The sequence below is a fragment of the Triturus cristatus genome, unplaced genomic scaffold, assembly GCF_964204655.1.
Source record: "Triturus cristatus unplaced genomic scaffold, aTriCri1.1 SCAFFOLD_289, whole genome shotgun sequence".
Lineage (NCBI taxonomy): Eukaryota > Metazoa > Chordata > Amphibia > Caudata > Salamandridae > Triturus > Triturus cristatus.
The window spans coordinates 657,145-676,837 of record NW_028188257.1 but is presented as its reverse complement, the minus strand read 5'-3'; the positions used below and the strand labels follow the sequence as shown (position 1 = coordinate 676,837).

Below are 19,693 nucleotides of genomic sequence, written 5' to 3'. Positions count from 1 at the left end.
CAGCATTGGAGGTTGGCTGTAGATCGCATCACACTTGTGACAACAGAACCCAGACAAATGTAACACAGGGGTTGTCAGCCCAGACACAGGCCTTTGTTATATCAACAAGTGAGGAGACGGACAGTCGCGTCTCTCACCAGTCTCCAGGGCCCGCAGTTTCGTCAAGGGGGTCAGTTCTGCCTACAATGAAGGGAGCTGCCTCAAATATTTACAACACTAATCCCCCGGAAGGTGAAATTCTAGGAACTACAAGGGCCCAGCAGGACATATCTTTTGAATCAGCTTCTACTAGGTTTACTCTTCCAACCAATCCCCAAATGGCCCCGAGGGGGGGTGGTGATAAAGTAGCCAAACCAAGACAACATACCTATAGTGAGCACCACGCTCTCCAGCTCCCACCGGCAGCAATGCCCTTAGTGATAGTACTGAGAAATGTTCCACCTTTGAGGGAGGGTCAAGTGGAAACCACTTCACAGCTGATGGATAAATCCCTTAATTGGCTGAACCGTTATGCAGCAGGCACCGGTTGAGGGGGGGGGGTACATTTAACCAATCAAATCATCATGACTAGAAGGACAGGGTGGTTGGGTGTGTCCCCGAAAGTGACTCAGGGTGATTGCGTTGTGATTAACTTTAATAACCCCTACGTTGTCAAATTTATTTTAGATTATCTCCGCAGAATTACCCCCGTAGGGATGCAGATCACCTCATTTTCACTGGGCTACTTCTATAGGCCTCTTCCACCGCTCGTTTTGGGACCGCCACTTCAGATTAGGGAAAACCCAGGGAGCTACAATGAGATGAATAATCAGGGAATTCCCTGGGAGAACAGATTTGCCCCCCTTTCAGGGCTAGAAATGTGTGATTGACTACCCGAGAGCAAGCAAGCGGAGCAGGCCGTTTCGCCCAGGGCAGGTTCCGCAAATAATACCAACAGAGAAGCGACTATTACCCCTAGTAATAACAGGAGGGGGCACTCAGATATCATAAGAATAGTATCTTGGAATGTCGCAGGTATCACAAATAAACTTGGGGACGCCCATTGGCTCAGACTATGGCTGGATCAAGATATCTCCTGCCTGCAGGAGACCTGGGCCACAGAAGAGATCTTTGTAAATGGTTACCGTTCATACCAGACAAGAGCTACCCCGCCCTCCTCAGGAAGAGCTAAAGGGGGCTTAATAACTCTAATCCCAAACACACTAGCAACAAAAGTAAAAATGCTTGAAGGAACCTCCCCATATTTTCATCTCGTTATTCTAGAGTTCCCTAATCAAGATCAATGGCTCTTAATAAACTTTTATAATAACAATTTTTGCCTAAATATGCAAAAAGTTTTGGATGAGGTGACCTGTGCCCTTGATAAGGCGACCAATTTTATTAAACAAAAGGCTGTCTTAAATATCGTATGGCTGGGGGACTTCAACATACACCCATGTAATTATAACTTAGAGCGGGTTTGTGGTGTGGAGAATTTGAGAGGCAATCCTGTCCATCATTTCTTGCATAATATCTATGGAAACACCCGGAATACGCTAATCTCAATGAGAAATATGCTCACGGTCAACAACCTAGCCACTACCAATGATACTCTGTCTCCAACGTTTCACAGAGAACATCAGGAATCGACTATCAACTTTATATTGATCACAAACCACTTAAACATCAGGTGAACAAAGTAAATATCCAATTTAACGCCTTCAGTGACCATGCGATTTTATTATGTGAAATCCAACTTATGCAGAGGGCTGTGATAACCCCCCAGGTAATTGGTCAGCCTATATTCACCAGACGAAACGGATATCAACTGAAGTGGCCCAAAATTGATAAAACAAAGGTGATACCCAAAATACTTAGGAAAGCCCTTCACATTATTGGTAATTGCCTAGATCCTGACAACCATCCCCAATTCGTGGTGTCTTCCTTTTTAGATTTTTTATAATGTATAAGGAAGTCACTCACTGGGAAGATGACCAGTAAATCATAAAATGATAAGGGCTGGTTTGATTCGATCTGTTCCAAAAAAAAGAAAGCCCTTACCAAAGCTCTAGGTTCCAAACCAAGAAATTTCTCCGAAATTCCCATTCTCCGTAGGGAATATAAAATGCCCAGAAAAAATAGGGAAAAGGCGCTAAGGGAAGAAACTTGGGCCAAATTAGAATAGGGTTCGGCTTCAGGCAACTCAAAGGAGTTTTGGGGAATAATAAATGGCCCCCACTTTAAAACTCCGAATGACCCAGGGCTTGATGTTAATGTAGGGGAGGAGGAGTGGGTGGCTCATTTTAAAGGGCATGCAGTATTGGGAAAGTCCCGATGGTGTCACAATGGATTTTTTCTTCGAAAACATGGATATATGGGGCCGCCTTTTAACCAATGTTTTTAACAAAATCGTTATAGTGGGCCCCCCCACATCTTGGAAAACCAGTTTAATCGTCCCAATTCATAAAAAGGGAGATAAAAGAAATCCTAAAAATTACCGTCCAATCTCGCTGATCGATACGACGGCCAAACTCATGGGCCGCCTTCTTTTGAGGAGATTGGAGGCATGGGTGAGGAGCAAAAACATTCTAAGGGAGTCCCAATATGGTTTCCAAGAGGGAAAAGGCATGATAGACCAATGCCTGAACCTCTCACTGATCATGGACAGATATGCAAGAGCCTAGGGTGGGAAGATCTATCTTGCCTTTATGGACTTATCCGCAGCTTTTGACAGCGTGTCCCACCCTAGATTCTGGCATATTATGGAGGAGATGGGAATAGATCAGGCATTGGTCGACTTCATCAGACAGCTGTACTCTGACGCCTCTTCCTCAGTCCATTACGGGAAGAATGGGGAGTGCACCCGATCATTTAAGATCTTAAGCGGGGTAAGGCAGGGCTGCGTCCTGGCACCATTTTTATTCTCCATCTATACCAATGGTGTGGGAAAACATCTTGAGGGCGCATCCTTGGATGTCCCTGTGCTTTCTAATCATCAGCGGTTACCGATTTGGGCGTATGCTGATGACGCTGTCCTGATGGCCCGAACTGGGATGGGGCTCCAGCACCTTATATCCAGTTTTTATGAACTCACTAGATTTAAAAGTCAACCAGAGTAAATCTTTCATTATCATCGCGGGAGCGGAGAAACGTGACAGACCACCTTCTTCTTTTTTTATGTACTCTGGCAAAATGGATGTGGTGGATTCATTTCCCTATCTTGGCGTCCTTTTTTATAGAAAACAATCATGGTCCAAATTGCTAGAGGGAAGAGCAATGGGTATGCAAAGAAGCCTAATGGCGCTGAAAACATTCTCCAAAAGGTTGGGAGTCAAACCTCTAATCCCAATGAAAAAAATGTATCATGCAAAAACAAAGGCGGCAGCGGTTTATGGGGCAGGGGTATGGGGGATGGCTCCCAGTGATTGTTTGCAAATGATTGAGAACACATTTTTTAAGTCTTTTACTTCCCTCCCACAGTCCTATTCGAATTATGTTCTACACATGGAACTCGCTCTACCATATATTATCGATTCAATCAAAATGGCACCACTCCTGCTGTGGCATTCTATTTGCAAAACCAAAGGGGTCCCCCCTACGCAAAATTTGATAGCACTTATTTTAAAATCTGATAACTACAGTAGGATCAGGTGGCTAAAGTACGTGGAGTCGGAACTTACTGCAATGGGCCTAAGTCACCTTTTTAATGATCCATCCACTTGGTAAGTCCCTAACAAAGCGGAAACTGGTTGAGATATTCATCTTGAGGGCCCAATACTTGAGAAAGGAAAAAAACTCCCACAGTCTGTATGAACTAACTCCAGCGCTGGAGGAGGGAAGTTTCTTTTACCTGGCTGATGTCACATTGCCATACCACACATATATTTTATTAAGAATCCGGCTAAACTTGATTCCATTGATGGTAGGACACCCAGGGAAGCAATACAGACACTCCGATCTTTCCGTGTGTCCGTGCAACAACAGGTCACCACAAACTAATCTTTATGTTTTATTTTTTTGTGGTTTTTACCATCAAGAAAAACATACTTTTATTTGACCAATTTGCAAGCTCCACAATTTTAAATGTTGTCGTGTGGCATTGTATTTCTTCAAATCCTTGCAGAATTCTTTTGTGTGTTTCTCGCTAGGATCATTCTTATGGGCAAGTTTGAAAAAGAGAAAGCAGGTTGGCCCATAAGATGAATTAGGACTGTCTATTATAATTTTACTGTATCTAGTTTATTTATACATGGATGACATGGATTTTATGATAAAGTGGATGATAGCACTTTTTTAAACCATAATTTCTGACTGTAAATACTTATGATCTTATGTGTAAGATCGAATAAAGGATTTTGACTTGACTACTTGCTGCATGGTATGTACTACTTGGAGCCTGTCTTTTAGGGCAAGTACCTTGAAAATTATTCAAAGTAGAAGGGGAGGCAGGTAGGAAGGGGTTTCATGTGTCCTGCTGGACAGGCTGAAAAACAGTGGGTGTGGCAGTTGGTGATGATTTAATAAAGAGATGGAGCTCACTTACAGAGGGACACTTGTGCATGTAGGGACAGTTCTGTTATTTGAGAATCATTATCCAGATCCCAGTTTTAGTGAAAAGCAAAATAAAAGAACTGACATCACTGACAAGGATGACAAGGTTATGGGCCTATATTGTCACCTCCAGAAAAGACATCTTGTAGATCTGCATCTGACTCTACAACAGTGGTAGCTGGCCCCTTGCAAATCTGTATTGATAAACATAATTCTGGATCCAGTTTGAAGACTAGTGAAATATCTAAATAGTGTAATCTCAAAGGATTTAGTATCTATTCGAAATTAAGTATACAATGAAATGTCCTGATTCCCTCAATCATGCAAGGGGATATTCAAATTGCCCCGATAAAGCTGGCGGCCTGAGTAAGTACTTGAATAGTGAAACTATACACTAGCAACAACAAACAAGCAATGAAAAGAGACTTCAGAAAGCAGAGGAGACAAGAAAGACAGGCAAGTAGAATTCCATGAAAAATTATAACAGCTAAAGAAGCTAGCATATAATGAATGAGTGAGAAGGTATAAGAAGAACAACTATCTAGCATGTTTGTAACATTGTGTTAGTATGTAAAGACTTCTCAAAGAGTCCTCACCATTTCTACTACTTCGACATCCGCCTCGATACGTAAATGGTATAGAAAAGTGGCCAGGTCCTTTCTCATCTGGATGCTGTTATCTTCCATCTGAGCCACAGTGAAGATTCGAATTTTGCACTTACGCCAAACCTTAGACATTTGGGAGAGAGTATTACTTCAAATAAACAACAGATTATTCCACAGTTCTAGTGAACCAGTCTTTGAAACAAGCAATACATCACTGTTCAATAGTAAAAGCACATCTTCTGGGCAGCTCTGTAACCGTGAGGAATAGAGACAGAAAAAGTAAGTGACAATGTTAAAAAGGAGCACATAAAACTTAAGGCGTATTTCTTAGATTCAAGCCTTCATCCTCACTAAGTCCTAGGTATAGTGACAGCAAACTATCATTACACAACAAAGAGGATGTGGATCTCATAGTGCTCAACCTAGCAAATGGCTCATTAATTACTGCTAATGTAGTTACAATTGAGTTGCTATTGTCATCATGCTCATCCTTGAAAGTAAATTGGCAAAACAGTAAATCTCTTGAAACTTGTAGGGCTCTCAGATTTTATAGAGCCTGATCTTTCAAGGAAGAGAAGAGCAATGTCAATCATTTTCATCAAAAACTAATTCTTTCTCCATGCAACCTTCAATGCAATGGGAAGTACAGCAACATTAAACACTCGAGTAGTCCAGAAGCATGTGTGCTCACCTTGTGCTGCTTAATCAAGAAGGGAAGCAGCATCAACATGCCACCATCATGCACAACCCACCACACATCTATGTTTCCTTCAGCGAATGGATCTGAATTGCAAGGGAAGAAGGAGGTGTTCTTGGCCACCAGTAGGGCAAGACGTGCTGCTGTTGTCACTCGCACAGTACCTGCAAGGCACAATAAGGTTACATTCAGCACACTAAAGGAGTAGATGAATACGTTACCTTTGGTAATGCTCTTTCCTGTGTATACTATCTGCCTGCAGATTCCCTACCTTTTGAGTATCTCCCAGATGCCAAAGAATGTCCGGAACTTTCAAAGCAACTGTTCCTGGATGCTGATGGGTGGCACCACTGGCTCCATGGTAAGCCTGCGCCATTCAACAAAGTGACAACAGCCATATAATTTTGCCACCTTTGTGCACTCTTCGATGTCCTTAAACGCAGGTCAACTGTTCAAGACTGAAGTGTGAGTGTGTAAAATCTAGGTTGGGACCTTTATAGAGCCTTAAAAGTCCATTCTTTAGAACGTGGAGGAGAGAGAGCAGGGAGAAATCTGCATTTAGAATACCCACTAGAACAAATATCACCAAAGGCAACTAACTTGTTATCCTGATGGATATTTCTAATCCAACTAATGTCATCTTTGAACAGATACCAAAATAATACCTCCCAAAGGTGGGTCTGAGAAGTGGACTTATACCAGGGAACCCTGCTCGACTAGGCAGATGCACTGGGCCTCCCTATGGACTTGGTTGTCGACACAGTAATGCCTGATGAAAGTAAGAATGGATGCCAATTACACAGCCTGCTAGATGCCTATTCCTGGAACACCTCTTGCCAATGGTGGAGTGGTGGCATGAGCCCGAAGGCCTTAGAGAGGCTCCATTTCAGCCTGAATGTAGCATGTTTTAACAGGTCCTACTAACCTTATTTACTTGTCACACAGTAAAATATCCCACAGTGAACATATTTAAGTTTTGAAAATGATTCTGATTTTTCTTTTTTTTTTTACAAAACTTTATATAATTTTTTCATAATGTTTGTGTACATAATTTAAACATGATTATTCATCTATTATAAACAATATACATTCATTTGTTTAAAAACAAAGACCATATCACTACTCAATTCAACAACCTGCCCACATGAGCTCTCATGTACCATACTCCCATCTCACATACCATTCATTCCATATTCCCTCATACATCAGTCCAGAAAGATTGCGTCCACCATACACCGGTAGAATTTAATTTCTTTTCTCCTTCTGGTGTATAGGCCCAGACTGGACACATCAACAGTTTTATTTTTCCTGTGACTAGTAATTCAGGGTAGTAGGAACTCTCTTCTTTTCATCTATTCATTTTGTAGCATGTTGTAATACACAGGATGATCCACCTGATTTAAGTCTGCTTCTGGACCATCTTCCCCTTCTTAGCACTGGCAAAGCCAATAAACAGGTGAGCATCTATCGGGTGCTCCTTTATGCACTTTATGTATAAGCTAATAACTCTTCTAGAGTCCAGCCTGTGAAGACTTTCCTCCTCAGAGGTGTGAGGTGGATGTAAGAAAAAAGGGAGAATGGTGTACTGTCCTATGTGGAAGGTTGACACCACATATCGCAGATAGAAGGTGTGAGTTCACAGAATCAATTCATCCAGAAAGAAGAGGGCATAATGAGTTTTCAACAGCTCATTGACAAGGTGTGTATAAGTAAGCAATGAGTAATACCAATGTAATGGTCAGCAATCTTAGTGAGCAATTGTGCATAGGCTCGAAGGGTGTGCACCTCATCAACACAAGGAGCAAGTTAATATTCCATTGTGGCATAATACAGGGCGCAGTAGGAAACATGTATGCAAGCCCCTTTAAAAATAGCATCACAACTGTTGACTTGAATAATGATGGTTGGTTAGGCAAATGTACAAAGGTCTGATAGGAATCCTTTAACACTGCCCACAAATCTTTGCTGGACCAAAGACAAACATCAAAACATCAGCCAGTTTTGCCTGTAGGTGGTCGACATAATGGTCTCTGCACCAGGCCACGACATTTGCCCAGCATCCAGTGGATGGGTGCCTAGACACAAAAATACCATCTACTACTTCAGTGGGCAGACCACACCCATTCATTTGGTGCCGCTCAAACTCCACACATGGAATTGTAGGGTGTAGGGATTCACATGGAGGACCCTCTCTGTTGCTGGGATGTGGCATTCTCCAGAATAAGCAGAAGAAACATAGGACAGATACTCAGGCTCTGAAGATCAGAGTACAACCCTCTTCTAGGTTAATCTGGGGCAGAATAGCAGAATCAGCTGAGCAAAGTCTATTCTAACCCTCCTCACAACTCTGGGAAGGAGAGGCAGGGGTGCAAAGGCGTAAAGTAGACTGGAGTTCCACTTCAGACGGAATGTGTTTCCTAGGTGGAAACTCTAATGCACAGTAGTTGTGACACTGTGTTCTCGTGGTAGTGAAAAGATCTAGCTAGGATATGCCCCATTGGGTGAAGAGGTCTTGAACCATCTGCATATGAGATCCCTTTTGCGGCCCACCAGATGAGATTGTCCGCCCTGTCATTCAGAGACCCTTCCAAACGGTTGACCTTCTGAGAGCTCCTCTAGTATTTCAATCATTTATTAAGCAGCAGTGCCTCCTGCAAATCTGTACCGCCATGCTTCTTGAAGTATCACATGGTGGTCATGTTGTCCATTCCCTGAATTGACTTTCTTCTAGTGGAGGAAAGAAGGGACTTCAGAGCCAACCAAAAGGCATGAAACTCCAGACACTTGGTGTGGTGTCTTTGCTCTACTACAGACCACTGATCTTTATCACTCCCCGATGAATGCCCTATAACCAGGGACAATGCATCCATCACTACTGTGAGCTCTAGGTGAGGTCGGTAGGAAAGTTTGCCGCAGGTCAGGTTGGTCTGCAGTAACCACCATTGCATGTCCCATTACTTCCTCCTCCGAAATATGGATGCTGTCCAACAGGCAGCCCTAGTTTTGAGCTTACTCCACACATAGGTTCTATTGCAGGCCCGGCATATGCCACCAGGCCGAAAGGACCGTCGGGATGCATGATGCTGTAGAGCTGTCCACTCTGGAACCCAGGTGTGAGCCCAACACATAGGATTCCCAGACATGTTGCAGGGTCAGAAAAGCTTTGCATGTCACTATGTTCAAGATGGTCCCTGCAAAAGGGATCCTCGCGTACACTGCAGGTGGGATTTTGCCACTTTGCTGGAGAAGGTGGCTGTGTCAAGCCCATTTCCAGCAGCTAGTCATCGAGGTACAAGAATAGATGCATCCCGACCTGAAAACATAGGCCACAACCACCATCTTCACCTTCATAAACTCCATAGAGCCTGAGGTGAGGCCAGAGGGCAGGATGGTTAACACTTAGTTGTTCGAACAAAAAAGTTATATAAATACAGTTACATGAAAGTATGCGTATGCAAGTTAAAATACACCATACAGCCTCCTGGATCCAGGGAGGAAAGAAACCATGAAGCAGAGTCAACATTTTGAACGTCTTTCAGAATAAATGTTCGGAAGTCAAAGGTCTGAAATTTGTCTACGACCTCAGTCTTTCTTAAGGAAAAAGTTACTTACCTTTCGGTAACGCATTATCTGGTAGAGACCGTATATAGCTGCAGATTCCTTAACTTTAAATTTCCCAGGCATCAGAATGGATCTGGAAACTTTTGCGTGAGCAATACCCCGGTGTTCCTTCGAGTGGCTCAGTTCGGATCTGCGTGGCGCATTCGTTGGCACCGGATGTAATGTCGCGGTCACCTATATAAGTGCTGCTCAGGCGTGCGGACGTTAGTTGCTTTTCACACTTTCCATGCCAGAAATGCAGAGCCATGAAGTGAACGGACTAGTGTGTCCCCAAACTGGGGCCCTGAGAAGGGAGCAGCCATATCCCTTTAAACGTGTCCGCAGAGAGAGGAGGTATGGGTGGGTCTGCAAGGAATCTGCAGCTAGATATTGTCTCTACCAGAAAGTGTATTACCAAAGTTAAGTAACTTGTTCATCTGATAGAGACTTCTAGCTGCAGATTCCTTACCTTTGAATAGACAACAAAGCCATAGCATTCAGGCAGTGGGATGCGGACAGATTGACTAAACTAAGAAGTCCTGCAGGACCGAACGGGTGAAATGCCTATGCCTATCCCTGCGGACCTGATTGTCTAGGCAGTAGTGTTTGGCAAATGTGTGCAGGGACACCCAAGTTGCTGCCTGTAAGATGTCTAGGACTGGAACACCACAAGCCAACAACGTGATTGCAGCTTTTCCCCTGGTGGAATGGGCACATATGTCCTCAGGAGGCTGCTTTTTAGCTAGGACGTAGCAGATCTTGATACAGAGAACGACCCAGCATGAAATAGTTTGTTTCTGAACTGCCCGACCTTTCGTAGCCCCTACATAGCCCATGAAAAATTGGTCAACCACCCAGAACTCATTGCTGCTGTCAAAGTGGAATGAAAACGCTCATATTGGGTCTAGACTGTGGAGTTGTTCCTCCTCTTTAGAGGGGTGTGGAGGAGCATAAAAAGTGGGTAGGGCAAAAGATTGTCCCAAATGGAATGGGGTCACCACCTTAGGTAGTAAAGAGGCCCGGGTGCGAAGCACCACCTTGTTCGGGAATAACATAAAATAGGGAGGCTTGGATGATAAAGCCTGCAGCTCACTGACCCTCCAGGCAGATGTTATCGCCAATAGAAAGGCTGTCTTGATGGTAAGCAGCCGGAGGGGACAACTGTGCAACAGCTCAAAGGGGGCACACATGAGGTAAGAGGGAACCAGGTTCAGGAGGAGGATAAGCCGGAAACTGCACTGTGTCCAGAACGTCTCCGATGAAAGGGAGCGTCTGAGGAGGAGTCAGGTGTGACTTCAGCACATTTATAGTGAACCCCAGCGAATGCAGAAGGTACGCCGTAGCCTGGAGGTGGAACACGACAGTCTGCGGTGAGGCCACCTTCAACAGCCAGTTGTTGGGGTAGGGGAAGACTGACACCCCTAACCTGCGCAGATGAGTGGCCACCATGGCCATCACCTTGGAGAACACCCAAGGGGCACTGGTAAGGTCAAAGGTGAGCACCGTGAACTGAAAGATGTTGAGGCTTGGACCACCAAGCTCCCAGGTGTGAGGTGCTGGCTGAGGAAACTAGGATCATCTGAGGCTGGGCAATGGCGGCGTCCTATTGTCCTATTCACAGGAGCCCCTGTGTTAGGCTTGGACCAAGTGCCTAGAAGGACATCCGTGAGTGCTTCCTTGAAGGGCAAAAGGGGCTCAGATAAGGAAGCCCCAGGCTGAAGCACTTCGGTCAAGAGGTTAGTCTTGACGTGCACTGAGTGCAGCTACAGGCCTAGGACCTCTGCTGCCCTCTTCGCCACCATTGCATAAGATGCTCCCTCCTCAGTACAGTTGGTGGAGCGAGCATACCAGTATCTAGAGAGGTGTCCAGTCCACTGGCCTCTGCGTGTTCCTTATACCAGTCCACATTCTCACCAGGGCTGTATAACTGGCGTTATAAAGAGTCCAGTGACCCCTCCCAGTCCTCCCCTATGCTTACATGCCCCTCAAAACGCTCAAGCAACAACCTAGAGACACTGGGCTCCGTTGGCGGCGGATTGATGACATTCTGACCCAGAGTCGTCAGGGATAAGAATGGAGCTGGCGCTGCCAGTGGGCGCCGGGACCATCGACGTTGGGACCGATGCTGGATAAGGTTGTGTTGGCACGACTGGCACCAATCCGGGATCAAATCCATGAGACCTCATCGGAGCCGTCGGCGCAGAACCTGATGAGGCCTCCTCTGACCCAGCGGGGACCAAAGACCGCACCAGAGGGGTCAGCCTAATCGAATACTCGGCGCATGGCCTTGTAAAACTCTTATTTGAGCGGCGGTCGCTCCGGCTCCCAGAAACGGGGGGAGGTGCAGAGCATACCTGGCAATAGCTCCATAGAACCGTGCCCAAAACATCGATGTTCTTCATTCGTCTCGTCAATCCTCGACAGACGTGGTGAAATCGAAGTCTATCTAGATTTCTTCTTTCTGTGCTTCTTCCCCGAGTGTCCTGAGGACCTGAAGTGTAACAAAGATGACCCGGGGCCCCTGGAGCGATCCCGTGAACTTCTCCTTGACCGGGACCAAGACCTCCTAGGAGTCGCGCTAGATGGCGTTGACTGCTGGGCAGCAAGCAGCTTTAGGGACCGCACTCTCAAAGCCTTCGGCATTCTGAGCAAGACTTGTGTCATGGTAGCACTTGAGACACCATAAACAAACAAGGTGTGGGTCAGTAACCGACACGGCGCAGTGACCGGTGCCACACAGCTTGAACCCTACCTTTCTACAGGACATTCTCTCGACACCCAAGAGAAAATCTTCGACAAAACGTCTAATAAGAGTCTGTCAAAAATAGGCAGAGGGGTAGCTCTTCTCCGGATCAGCTCTAACTGGCGCAGAAAGAAAAGAACTGACATCCGGCCTCTTGGGTGATGCCTATATAGGTGACCGCGACCTCACCTTCAGCGCCAACGATGCCATGTGGATCTAAACGGATGCACCCGAAGGCACACAGGGGCACTGCTCAAGCAAAAGTTTCTAGATCTAGTCTGACGGGAAACGACCTTTACAACACGGTCTTTGGATGGCGCTCTACACTAAGGAATAGTATGATTTACTATTCCAACACCTTCCCTACTGTTACACAAACTTGGAATAGTAAATCATACCATTCCTAAGTCCAGCACCTGAAGTGCAAGTTGTTGTAACGACTTGCGTTGTAATAACCGCGATGTAATGTACCGTGAGCTAAATGATCGCTTTGTATCGTCACATATCCAGTCTGATGCTTGGGAAATTCAAAGGTAAGGAACCTGCAGCTAAAAGCCTCTATCCGATACCAAAAAAATTGAATAAATAATTTGGGGGCTATTTTCTGATAAGAATCATATGTGCATGTAAACGTAAATCTATTGCAATTGAAACAAAAACACAGATGTTTAGAAATGCATTTTAAAGCCTATCTTTAACTAGGCCTCGACTCCATGTTTAACAAGATGGCTACTGTCTCATAATAATCATTTTGTGTATATTTTTCTCATTAGACACCACACGCAGCAAAATGTGCAGTTTGTTTTGTAATGATACGCTGTTCTCAAGAGAACTCCGGAGGAAGCCTTTGCTACTATCAAAAAGAACAAATGGACGGAATGCTGAACAAATCAAACATTCACCCCCAGTCACAGATATGGGTTAAATCCATCGTTTATTTGTTCAGACATATAATTGAGAAGAAGGAGATGTTTTTAAAGGAGTCTGGGTGGAAACTTGAGTAGTGCAATCCCTTATTTCTATCAGTTGATTTTCTGAAAACACTGGTTGAAAATGTTGTCTCATTAATGTTTACTAAAACATCTAGAAATGCAATTTGGTAATTGTCTACTTTGTGTGCAACTTTAATGGTCCGTTGTTTAGTATTCAAATCTGAACCTTTCCATAAAACATCAATCATCTATACAAAGTATAAATATGGCATAAAATCTGTACTCCATCTCTCCTGGTCATAAATGTAGCTTTCCTGAAAGTTCCCCATGATAATATTGGACCTCGTAATACCCATAGATGTACCAATTTTTTTGTAGGAAAAAGTCAGTTCCATTGAAAATATCTGTAGTGTAATACAATGTAAAGTATAACAATTTCAACAAAAACACTTCATTTGCTCCAATTTCTTCTTTTTTCAGTAATGCCCATTCCTCTGCTTTCATACCATCAGCACGTGGAATGAAAAATGTCCTAGCTAACGTAACGGAAAGTTTCAATTCTATTAAGGACTCGGAGGCGAGGATTATGCTATCCTTTCTTCACTTTATTGATAGCAGCCATTCTAAGTCAAAACAACTACCAGTCCCATGAACCATAGGGAATAAACATTAAAATTATAGAGATAGAATGTCCCCTTCAATGCAACAATCAGGCGTCCCCAGGGTGTTGATAGTCCTCTGTTTGTGACTATACTTCCTCTTTCGTTGCTCAGTCAGCCAGTAGATTCACATCAGGAGTCTTGCTTACTCGAGTCCCCTGGAAAATTAAAAGAAGGCATAAGTGACAGCAGTGGCTAAGGTTTAGCCCTGAGGAGAGAATGCGACAAAGCATATACCAGATCACAATACCAGAATGTCACGTAAACATTTTACTTACCCCAATACGAGGGAGGGAAAACAACCAAGTTGTATCCTGGATGGGATAATCCTCGCCTCCGAGTACTTAATAGAACGGAAACTTTCCGTCACGTTAGCTAGGAAATTTTTCATTCCATGTCAGGCCCGGAGGCGAGGATTATGCTAGTTTAAAGCTTGCTCACAACCAAATGAGCCATGTCAATAACCGGATTAAAATAAAACCGCTTAAAGGTTGAGTCTGAAGACCAATCCGCTGCATTCAGGATGTCTTCCAGACAAGCTCCCAGGGTAAAGGTCTTGGGGGCCATAGCTCCTCTTGTAGAATGAGCACCAAAAGCTCGTAAATCTATGCCTGCCTCCTGCATAATCCAACGGACCCAACGGGCAATCATGGGAGAAGAGACCGCCTTATGAGGCTTCTTAAGCGCAATGAGCAACTGGCGTTCCCCAGGGGGTCTCAACTCCTCCGTCATCTCCTTGTAGGCCTTGAGACAGGCCACTACACAGAGTTTGGGAGAGTCAGGGATAGCAGGGTAGGAGACAGTCGTCCCACACTTGGTGCGTCCACGAATGGTAAACGTGACACCGGTGGGAGAGAAGATCCTACCAGACACATCCAAAGCTCTGACATCAGAGACCCGTCTGCAAGAAATCAGGCACAGAAGCATGGCCATCTTAGCCGAAAGTTATTTCCTGGACAGAAACCTATTCGGTTGCCAAGACTGAAAGAGGTTCAATACTCTTAACATCCCATAACTGGGAATACCGAGGCTCCTGGGGAAGTGACAGACGTTTACCCGAGGAGTCGACAAACCAAGGGGTGTTCTCCGACAGGTGAGCCATCAACCAAAGCATGACCAGCAGAAATGGCGGACCTGAAGGTGTTGATGGTCCTATACGCGAGACAATCCTCTGCTAGGGAGGCCAAAAAACTCAAGATGGCGGTCACATCAGTTGCCACGGGATTGAAATTCCGTCACAGACACCACCGTCTCCATGTGGATCGATAACGCTTCAGAGTGCTGTCTGCCCAGGCCTTGGACAGGAAAGTCTCAGCCGCTCCCGAAAGGCCCGGGACCGCCCATCGTCCCCTGTAATCCGCCACGCCATTAGAGTCAGGGAGCCTTGTTCGATCAATGGGTGAGGATATCCGTCTGGACTCAGAAGAAGAGCAGAAAACTGGGGGAGTGGGATTGGAGAATCCCAGGAAAGTTCCAGTAGAACCGGAAACCAGACTTGAGACCTCCAAATCGGCGAGATGAGAACAATGGACACTCTCTGCCGGCGAACCTGAGCCGAAACCCAGGTTATCATTGCAAACGGGGGAAAGGCGTAGCCCGCTTCGGTCCGCCAGCCCTGGAGGAAAGCATCCGTCTGTTCCGCCAGAGGGTCCGGCCTCCAACTGTAAAACCGGGGAAGTTGGTAATCCAGGCGGGAGGCGAAGAGGTCGACCGAGAAGGGACCCCAAAGACTCTGAAGATCTGCAAACACCCTTGGATGTAGCTTCCAGAGACTAAGATCGTGGAAGTGTCAGAGTGAAAGTCCGCCACCTGGTTGTCCTGGCCGGTCAGATACTCTGCCGTGACCAAGATCTGATGGTCCAGGCAATACTACCAGAGGTTAACCGCCAAGTCCGAAAGTGCTCACGAGCGAGTGCCCCCAAGATGATTGATATACCGGACTGCGGAGATATTGTCCATTTTGAAAAGGACGCAGGAGCAAACCGAATCCTTGGTCCAACACTTGATGGCGCATGAACCCGCCAAAAGCTCCAGACAGTTGATGTGCAACAGCTGTTCCGAATGAGACCATACGCCCCCCATGGTGACGTCACCACACTTCGCGCCCCATCCAGATCTGCTCGCGTCAGACTCGATATCGATATCGGGCGCGGAACCAAAGATGGCATGCCCATTCCAGGCTTCCATGTGGGAGAGCCACCATTGAAGCTCCTCCTTGGTGTCTGTTGTCAGGCCCACCTTGAATGAATAAGGGTGACCCTTGCGGAGATGTTCCGCTTTGAGGCGTTGTAAAGCTCTGTAATGGAGCGGGCCGGGAAAGATGGCCTGAATGGAGGCTGACAGAAGACCGACTATCCGAGCCAATAGTCGGAGGGAGATCCGAGCCAGCCTTAAAGCTCTCCGAAGTTCGTGGCGAATCTTCGTCAGCTTGCGAGCAGGAAGGCTGAGAGTGGACTCCACTAAGTCTATCAGGAATCCGAGGAAAACCACTCTTTGGGAGGGAATCAGAGTAGATTTGTTCTCGTTTATCACGAACCCCAAATTCTGGAGAAGATCTACCGTGGTTTGTAGGTGTCGAGACAGGGTGCTCGGATCCTGCGCCATCAGCAGGATGTCGTCTAAATAGACAATGAGTCTTATGCCTGACGCCCGCAGGTGCTCCACTGCCGGCCTCAAGACCTTGGTGAAACACCAGGGGGCAGAGGACAGACCGAGGGGAAGGGTGGTGAACTCGTAGGTTTTGTTGCACCACTGAAACTGAAGGAACCTGCGATGAGGAGGGAATATGGGCACCGCTAAATAAGTGTCCTTGAGATCGAGACGCGCCGTCCAGTCTCCAGGACGCAGGATGTCTCGAAGGAGATGGATTCCCTCCATCTTGAAGTGGCGGTACACCAGCCACTCGTTGAATTGTCGCAAGTTGGTAACTGGACGTTGACCCCCATCCCCTTTGTCTACCAGAAAGAGGTTGCTGAGAAAACCTCTTGGATGCGGCACGGTTTCTTCTATTGCACCTTTGGTCAGAAGGGCATGGACCTCCTGGTCAATCAAACCCGCGTCTACCTCTGAAAAACAAAGTGGTCTGGGAGGCACTACCTGCACTGGGGTTCCTTGAAACTCTATATGAAAACCCCTAACTGTCTGTAGGACCCAAGCGTCCCCCGTGATAGAAGTCCACATTGGGAAAAAATGCGCTAGACGGCCCCCCACTTTTAGAAGGGAAGATGGGACAACACTCACCGGAAGAAATGGAGCCGCCTCCTCCTCTGCCGCCTCTGTTCTTGCCTCGTCTGCCCCTGGTGGGGTAGAAGTTTCAGAAGCGGGCTTGATCTTGATATTGTCCCTGGTTGGAGCCTTGTCCTCTGGTCTGGTTTGGACGGCCAGAGGAGCGGACCCTACCTCGTCCGGCCCCCCTGAAAACACGAGGGCGAAACACTTTCCTGATGGAAATTTGAGCCCTATCTAGGGAGGTGAAGGTGTTAACGAACCTCCCCAGCTCCTTGATATAGGTTTCTCCAAAAAGGCCACCCTGAGCCTCAGGGCCCGCCTCAGTGTCCGCCAGGTCCCCTAGTTTGGGATCGACTTTAATAAGAAGAGACCTGCGCCTTTCTGTGGAAAGCGCGCAGTTGGCGTTTCCAAGGAACACCACTACCCGTTGGGCCCATGAGGAGAGATGCTCCGGAGAAATTAGTGAGCCCGAAACCTTGGCTTCCTCTGCCATATCCAAAATTTTGGTAATAGGCCCCAAGATATCCAACAATTTATCTTGACAGGCTCGGCAGGACCTGTCTATACCGTTTTTAGGGTCTTTAACACATTTTTGTAGGAAGGTAGCCATTCTGGGATCAATTTCCGGAGTAGCAGCTACCTTCCCCTCTAAAGAAGGGTGGGGACACTCTGCCCTAAGGCAATTCCGGGTAGCAGGTTCTAGCGGACGGCAAATCCTACTGGCCACATATTGGGCGACTTTATAAGAGGGTGCCCAGTCAGAGGAGCGCGGGTGTAAGACATCGTCTGAATCCAGCATGTCTGCACAGACGTTTGTGTCAGCCGCAGGCGGCTTGGAAGGGAGCCACGGACGGGACCGCTCAGGAGAGGCATCCGCGTCCCCTTGGCCATGAGGTAGAAGGTATTGGTGGAGGTACAGAAGAGGGGGTTGCAGGGGGAGCAACAGTAGATAGGAAAGCCTGCTTAAGGCGGGCAAAGGCGTTGGAACTTGTCCCTGCATCCCTAGCCCGTTTAGGCGGAGGGGAATGAGCATCTGAGGCAGAGTCTTTGGACTGAAGGCCTGAAGCTGAGGATTGTGCGGCCCTGGCCAGTTTTTCACAGGCTTGGTCAATTTTGTGGGATAACCGCTCCTCCAAAGGAGTCATGGCCAATTCCACCGCTTTGTGGATGGATTCATCAACAGCATCATAGAAATAGTCTCCCCAGGGAAGAGCCGCCAGGGGGTCCTCTTCCCACTGATCATCGTAGACGGTGTCGTCAACGGACAATTGGCCAATAAACTTGTAAAGGAGGCTATCCTTAACTAGGGGTGGCTGGGAATCACCCAAAATATGGGCGGGCAGTGTTCACAGAGAAAAGGCCTGAAGCCTAGGACCCAAACAGCCCTGGTGCAGAATATATTACTATGGGCAGTCTGCCTAAAAAAGGGTCTTTGCAGTATAATTGCGCTACTGACTGTGCATAAAACAAAGCTTTGTTGGCCTAAATATACTGACCACCATGCAGAAAACTCTGCAATGCTACCTAATGGCAGATACAGACACGAGCAACCAGGCGTTCACAGGGGCGTTAAACAGTTAGAAGATGCCTAATGGCAAGGTACAGACCCTTGTCAGGGGCGTGCAAGGCAGACAATAGACAAGGCTCGCGAGCGGCAGTGCAGCGCTGGGTTCCGACGCTTCGTTCCGACGCTTCAGGAATGATCGGAATCCCAAGCGCGCCCGCCGCGTCAGAGGACGTCGTTAGGCGCCCTCTGGTGGCGTTGTGAAGCCACCGCAAGCCCGCACCAACAACAGCCGCCAGGGAGTTGGGAGACTCCCGCGGCCAAAGTGAAGCGCTGAGTAGCGGCGGTTCGCTCAAGACCACACAGCACAGAAAAGACGCAAAGTAAATAACAAAAAACAAGGAGAGCGCGCCGGTGAATTTGACGCGTGCGCTCGACACAACCGCTCCATGAGCGACTGCAGTTTGAATAATGCCAGTAGAGTCTGAATTTGACGCGCGCGCTCGACACAACCGCTCCATGAGGGAAATGGAAACCGCGGTATTTTGCGCACGGAAAAGCCGCACTACAGCATATTACCCAGGTAATGAGCACACATCAAAGCGATATATGGCAAACAAGTGCATAAATAAAACAGCAGATAATATTACAAACAGTAAGCAAATAGAGCAAAGGTGACTTATCTTGACTGCAAGCAGCGAAGAAAGAGGAAGTATAGTCACAAACAGAGGACTATCAACATCCTGAGGACGCCTGATTGGTGCATTGAAGGGGATATTCTATCTGTGGAAACTCTATAGTTTTAATGTTTATTCCCTATGGTTCATGGGAATGGTAGTTGTTTTGACTTTGAATGGCTGCTATCAATAAAGTGAAGAAAGGGTAGCACAATCCTTGCCTCCGGTCCTGACATAGAATTGATTTGTAAAGTGAGTTCACAACTATGCTGCGAAGCCAAGTCTGATTAAGTTTATCCAATGTTTGTGATTGCCAATTTATTGAGAAAATCAGTAGTGTCTTTTATATACAATTTTTGTTCTTTAACAGTTGGTTGAAGAAAATCTACATCTTGTCCCTAAGGTTCATCTAATCCATTATAAGCTAATATAATACACCAGAAAAGAGGATCAGTAGGTTGCTTGTTTACTTTGGGTAATGTACAATTAAGAAAGAGCCTGCAAACTCTTGTTTTTTC

At 46.4% G+C, this 19,693-nt stretch overlaps 1 protein-coding gene across 1 annotated transcript in view; it reads right to left on the bottom strand.

Moving 5' to 3' along the window:
• Nucleotides 1-19,693, bottom strand: part of LOC146769237 (solute carrier family 12 member 6-like) — a gene marked incomplete at its 3' end in the record, with an annotated part of 601,402 nt that overhangs the window by 67,222 nt on the left and 514,487 nt on the right. The window contains exons 19-20 of the mRNA XM_085640509.1: nucleotides 5,827-5,996; nucleotides 5,127-5,258 (exon numbers count right to left, since the gene is read on the bottom strand). Coding sequence (XP_085496635.1) covers nucleotides 5,127-5,258; nucleotides 5,827-5,996 — 302 coding nt within the window. The remainder of the gene's footprint in view (nucleotides 1-5,126; nucleotides 5,259-5,826; nucleotides 5,997-19,693) is intronic.